We start from the raw sequence: 6,972 nt of genomic DNA on the forward strand, positions 1-6,972 counted from the left end.
GAGTGTTTGGAAATCTTGATGGCTCAAGTCCTGGCTTATGCATTAGTCCAAACTGTGAGGCATGGGTCCATTGTACAAGTGGCAACTAGAGCACATCCATGGCTTGGAGCTGAACTGTGCTAATCTAAGCTGTGGTCCAGTATGTTTGTAGGTGTCTGTGACTGGAGCCAGGGTCTGGTGTTTTATTTCTAGTTCTCTTTAAGCTCATTATATTCACTAGAAAAAGTAAGACATTGTTCTGCAATGTGTAAAACTGCAGATTAAAAGTCTGTTTGGATATTAATGAGTATCATCTACATGACCCTACATCTAGCAGAGAGTAAAATCTGTGTGTGTCACTAGCCAGATCACAAGAGTCCCATACCACTGGAATCTTGAGTACAAACCTTTTGTTTAATTACAGAATTAAACTTGCATTGGCGAACCACAAACAGATTGTGCCCATCAGCATAAGAGGTTGTGTTCACTCAACATGGCTCCGTGTTGACTCCACAAAAAGACTCATCAACACAGCATTCTATATTAGCTTTGCCAGCCTGCAGATTTTACACAGTCACTGACAGATACAGGCAGATCATGGAGCCACCAACTGACACCTGCAATGACCCCAATAACAATTGTTGAGATATAGCTGGTACCACATATTCTAAAGAACTTTGTTTTTAAGGCACTTTCCAATGAGCTCCTTCAGAGTTGCCCAAATAGTCTCGATGTTTTAAACTTGTATTTAGAGAAAAACCCATGAGCTCGGGACTTCCTGAATGACCTAAATTGCCAAATTAGACCATCAAAAGGTGAGGTTTAACTCACCTGGAAACGTCAAAGATAATGTAAAGTTGATGAAATCTCATACAATCTTATTCGCTAAAACAGACTTTACAATGAGATGCTGCAAACATCCAGACACCATTGTGAATATAAACTACGTTATATAAATTCAGCAAGTTTACAGCCAAACTAAACGGTACGTCCAACCGATATAAACACTTGTCACGACACCAGTTGAGAGGCATTGATTGCGGCCTAGCTTCTGAGAGAAGCCCAGGCCCGGCTCACTCGCACGCAGCGATATGTTTCCGAAACAAGAGATTATTTGGGATGCTGTCGGGAAGATGCTGAAGGAAAGGCAGTGGTGGAGAGGGTCCGGGCTCCACAGGCCTCAGCTCGGGCCTCAGTGACTCTGCACACACCAGCATTGTGTCCACAGTGACACAGCAAACCCACGAGCGGCGAACATGGCCGTCACTCGCCCGACAGATACATTACCAGTTCCTGCTCCTGCTCCTTCTCGCCATTGGCCTTCTTGTCCTTCTCCTTAGCAGCAGCTTGCTTCTCGTCACCCCGGCGCGCCGCCGGCTGCTGGCCCTTCCTCGCGTCCTCCATGGCGGTGCACGGCCCTCCTGGTGGATGCCGGGAAGGGAGCCGCTGGGGGCCGGGCCGGCCCGGCGCTGTCCTGCCTCCGCGCTACGGCGGCTGTCCGTCAGAGGCGCCAGCGCCGTGCGGTCGTGACGAGGAAAGAACAAAATCATGAGGAAAACAGAGGGAAATAAAGGTGGCGAAACGAGAGAAAAATCTAGAAATTGGCCGTACAATCCGTAAGAGGAATATCTGTGCGCGGGGGGAAAGGTTTTACCTCAGCAGCCCCCAAGGTGTGAGTTATTTAGGGACATTTCTTCCTTTGGTTAGCTCAAGTTCAAGACACTTCATCAGGAGTGGAAAGCAAGAGGGCAGAGGCCAGAATAAGAAAGTGAGAGGGTGTTGCGGATTTCTCTTTACACCTGTCAGCTTCTCCACCCACTTTCTTATTCTGGTTCCCTTTCTATCCAAGTGTCTTGGCCCAAAACGATGACTGTTAACTCCCCTCCACAGACGCTGTCTGACTGGCTGAGTTTCTCCCGTATTCTGTGTGAATGCTCAAGATTTCCAGTATCTGTAGAACCTCTAATGATAATATTTTAGCTAAAAGTCTTTGAAATGTTTTATGTGGTGTATAATATGGAATGATAAGTCTAGTTATACTAGAGAAGGAGGTGCAGCCAATCAAGTCAATCACTAAAGATCAGCATTCTCTTAATCATCACCTTCTTATTTTTACCCCTGACTTCTTGCCATGATAGAAATGTAGCGTAATGCATTTGGTGGAAACATGCATAACTCACAGGCACTGACATTGAGTTGGAGTTCACTTTATGAGGCTGGTCTGATGTGATGACATAATTATGTACTTTACTGAACTTTGTGTTCAATGGTTAGAGTATGATAAATAAGTTTTCACTATTTTTCTTAAACATAAATCGCCTCTGCTGTTTTTATTTGTTAAAACTTATATTGGTGACCCTGAAACTTTAGAATGATTCCAGAGTTATTGAACATGTTGGGCAGCAAAGTCACTTTGCAACTTCCAGAGTTTTTGGTTTGACCAAGCCAAGACCCAATGTGTGCTGTGAGAAATCACCGCCAACAAGACCAGATTTTTCCTTGTGGTAGTGTTGCTCAGCAATACCATGGCTGCAAGAGTGGTGAGTCTACTGGAACACCTGCTGAACACAAAAATACCAATCGCTGAAAACTCACCTTTTACAGACTTTTGGACTATCAGAGTGAGCGCGCCAGACAGTTGCTATCCTTGCCTGGCCTGGGCAATGCTAAGCCGTTGGAGCTAATGGACCACATACTGTCTCTCCTGGGAAATCATCATCTTTGTTTTATTTTTAAAGAACTCTTCATGCAACAAATGCCTGATCAAGTTCGCATAGCTCTCACTAATGCACCTGTGAAGGACTAAAGGGGTCTTGCTAAAATCGTTAAAGTCTACACTCAACCAGGCAGTGGTGCATCATTCCTCCTCCTTTCCTTACCTCAATAAGCCTGGTCAGCAAGGCCCCCAACATAAGAATGCCTGTGGCTGCAAAAGAGATGACGCTGGACCTGTGTTTTCACTATGCTTGCTTAGATACAAGCACCATTAAGTGCTGACTGCCTTGCATCGTCGATAATGCCAGTGCTTCAGGACATCAGAGGTCTGTGAACACCATGGGGTTCCAGCTGCCAGGGTCATCTACTGTTCATTACGGACACCCTTTCAGGGCAATGCTTCCTGTGTGATACAAGTGCTCAAGTGAGTGTACTGCCAGCATCACTTATTGATGAGAAATCAAAGAACAGTGAAACCTTGCCGAAGGCTGCCAATGGCAGCAGGATCCAGACTTATGGGATACAACGGGTGAAGCTGTGCTTCAGTGAGCAATGTTACACATGGGACTTCATCCAGGCTAAAATGGCTAGACCTCTGCTCATGCAGAATTCCTGTGAGCCCAAGGACTAATAGTCAGTCTCAAGAACAGCCAGCTTGTGGATGTCAAAGACTTTGGGTCGATACCCTGCTCTTTCAGTAAGTTTCGCCCAAGTGGCAATTACCAATGCCTTAGCGAGGCCGCCGCCCACAATCATTACCCAGTCCACATATCCAAGACATTTTGGCACATTTAGCCAGTTAGGGGCTACCATCAGGTGCCTGTGTGCTCAGTGGACATTCCCAAAATAGTTGTGATAACTCCATTTGGCCTCTCAGTTAACATGCATGCTGTTTGGGCTGAAAAATACAGCATAGACTTTCCAATGGCAGAAGGACTCATATCCACTTTATTTTGTGAGCTGCTAAACTTATCCTTCCCCTGAATAGTGCACATGACCAGGGCATTTGAGGATGCCAAACAAGCTCTTTCCAATGCGAGCCTACTGGCACACCTGCTCCCCAACACAGCCATAGCCATTACTACTGATGCTTCAGACTATGCTGTGGGTGCTGTACATGATCAGTTGGTCGGAGATGTGTGGCAGTCACTGATCTTCTTCAGCCAGCAACTCCATACCCCTGAAAGGAAGTACAGCACTTTTGACCACAAGCTTCTCGGTCTCTGGCTGTATGCCATTTTCGTTTTCTTCTAAAGTGTTGCCATTTCACAGCATTTGTTGACCACAAACCCTTCGTACATGCAAAGGCAAAAATATTAGACCCTTGGTCTGCACTGCAGCAATGCCAAATGGCCTGCATATCAGAGTTTAAAACTGATATATAGCATATCAAGGGGAAAAATAATGCCATGGATGATTGCCTCATAGCCAGCCATTGAGGCCATACAGCCATTGAGCCATTGAGGTTGACTATGCCAGCATAGCAGCTGACCAAGCTACTGACCCAGAGGTCCAGGATTACTGAACAGCAGTCATGGACCTGCAGTTGGCTGACATTGAGTTTGGGGAAGTTGGACTTCCACTTGCAAACTGGAGATGGATTGTTTTTGGCTCCATACATGGCCTCTCATATCTGGATCGGAAGGCTTTACAGAAAGTTGGTGTGGCACGGCCTTAGAAAGCATGAGCATGATTGAACTGCATCCTGTGTGGAGTGCCAGTGGGCAAAAATTAACCACCATCTTCAGACGCAATTGGCACTTTTTGAGGTCCCTGAGCAATGGTTTGACCATGTCAATGTGTACCTTGTTGGTTTTTTATCCCCCCACCCACACTTTCATGCTTCTCCTTACCATGGTGGACTGTATCATCAGATGGCTAGAGGTCGCCCCTCTAGCATTGTTGACAGCCACAGATGTCAGTCGGGCATTCATCAGCACTTGGGTTGCTCAGTTTGGCAATCCATCTGATATTTCCTCTGACAAGCTCCCCAATTCATTTCAGACTGTTGTGTCTGCAACTACATATCAATTAAATAAAAGCACATGCGCGGGAGATGGCTTTAACTGGTGTATTCATGAGAGGGAGGGGGAATTGCGCATACGTTGACAACAGATCAATAAGTAGTGCAAAGGGGGTGGTGGAGTCATTGCTCTAAAAGAAATGGATCCATACATTGTACTTCCTCCCCCTTTAGATTAATGCAACATAAAACTGCATATGTACAAAACATTCAATTTCCCTTTTATAAACCCATATTCCAAATAAACATGCTTTCACAATAAAAGTCCATAAATAACTTCACTGTTCTAACGAGTCAATCTTTTGGGTGGCACTCTGTTTCTTTCAGGATAGTGCCTTTAGTCCTGTGGAGTGGCATCAGGTTTGGTAGGTGTCTTGTCCAAGACAACGTTCTCAGTTGCCGGTGTCACATTGCTGTTAGTAACATGACCCTCACTGAGAGGAAAGTCCGGAGTATGCAATGTGTCCATCTTGTTGGATGCATTTGAGTCAGTTATATTCTTTGGTTGCGCATCCAGTATCTGTTCCACATGACATCTCCATGTCTGATCTCCAACATTCACTGTGTACAACAGTGGTCCAGTTCTTGTAGCTATCCTACCGGGTGTCCATTTGTCTTCTCAGTAGTCACGCACTAGGATTTCCTGTCCAATCTTGAAGCTCCTTGCTGCTTCGCTTGGCATCTGGCTGAACTGTTTATTCTGCACTTTCCTCTGTAGATCTTGTTTCAGGAGGTCTGTGCGAGATCTCAGATTCCTGCTCATGAACAGCTTTGCAGGTATTTGATTTGTCATTGCATGAACTGAGTTATGATACACAAAAATAAAGTTGTCCACCATGTGCTCCTCCTTGTTCATAGCTTTAATGGACTTCTTGAATGTTTGGATAAGTCTTTCAGCTAGTCCATTCATTGCTGGGTGCTGAGGAGCTGACCTGAAATGTTTGATGCCATTTTTCTACATGAACAGTCTGAATACCTCTGATGTATATTGTGATCTGTTATCACTCACAATTTCTTCTGGTAAGTCGTTTCTGGTAAAGATAGTTCTCAGAGCGGAGGCAGTCTTTGCTGAGGTGGTTGCCTTCATTGGTAAAACCTCCGCCACTTTGAATGAGCATCCACAGCAATCAGAAACATGGAGTCCATGAATGGCTCAGCAAAGCCAATATGTACTCATAGCGAAGACAGCCACTTCCACAGGTGTAATGATGTCCGTGGGGGTGAATTTTGATCTTTTTGGCATCCTGAATAGCTTTTGGGATTGAAAATGGACACAAGGGGCTGGTGATCAGTCACTAGAGTAAATCTTGTCCGTAGAGGTAGTGGTGGAACTTCTTTATTACCCATACCAGTCTAAGGGCCTCTCAATCAACCTGTGCGTAGTTGTGTTCTGTGTTCATCAGTGATCTTGTAGCAAACACAATTGGATGTTCAGGTTCACCTTTCATAGTGTGTGACAAAACGGCACTAATGCCGTAAATGGATGCATTCCAGTCTGATGGGTAGCAATGGTCATAATGGGTGAGCAGTTCATCAGATGTTATTAGTCCTTTTGTTTCCTTGAATGCTCTTTCACATCTTTCTGGCCATTCCTACTTTGATCCTGCCTGCAACTGTACATTCAAAGGGTGCAGCACCAAAGCAATGTTCGGGAGAAACCAATGGTGATAGTTTACAAGGCCCAAGTATGACGTGAATTGTGACACATTTTCCAGTTTGGGTGCCTGTAGCACTGCTTCAGTCTTCTCTTGTGATTTATGTAAGCCATGCTTGTCAATGACATATTCACAATATGAGATTTCATTCTTGAAAAACTCACACTTTCCCCTCTGCTTGCAGACTGTACTCACTCAGCCTGGTAGCACTTTACCAACGTGCTGAGGTACTCTTCATCATTCTTGCCAATCACAATGATGTCATCAAGGTAACATTATGTTCCTGGGATATCTTGGAGCACTTAGCCCATTGCTCTTTGCCAAATTGTTGGAGCTGATGTGACACTAAAGAAGAGATGGTCATACTGGAACAGTCCCATGTGAGTGTTGATTATGAGGAACTTCCTGCTTGACTCCTCAATCTTCATTTACTGATAGGTTTGTGACAATCCGATCTTTGAAAACCTCTCTCCCCATCTGCCAAAGATGCGAGAATGTCTTCTATTAATTGCAGGGAATACTGCATAGTACACAGCAGCGGGTTGATGCTCACTTTGAAATCCCTACATAAATCCCTTTCTTAATTACTGGGACTATGGG

At 44.9% G+C, this 6,972-nt stretch overlaps 1 protein-coding gene across 1 annotated transcript in view; it reads right to left on the bottom strand.

Moving 5' to 3' along the window:
* The window catches only part of psmd2 (proteasome 26S subunit ubiquitin receptor, non-ATPase 2), an 86,782-nt gene extending 85,356 nt beyond the window's left edge, over positions 1-1,426 (bottom strand). Inside the window, exon 1 of the mRNA XM_073041221.1 lies at positions 1,267-1,426. Within this exon, the coding sequence (XP_072897322.1) occupies positions 1,267-1,383 (117 nt within the window). The 5' untranslated portion in view covers positions 1,384-1,426. The remainder of the gene's footprint in view (positions 1-1,266) is intronic.
* Positions 1,427-6,972: the final 5,546 nt, after the last annotated feature.

Source organism: Hemitrygon akajei, chromosome 3 (assembly GCF_048418815.1).
Source record: "Hemitrygon akajei chromosome 3, sHemAka1.3, whole genome shotgun sequence".
Classification (NCBI taxonomy): Eukaryota; Metazoa; Chordata; class Chondrichthyes; order Myliobatiformes; family Dasyatidae; genus Hemitrygon; species Hemitrygon akajei.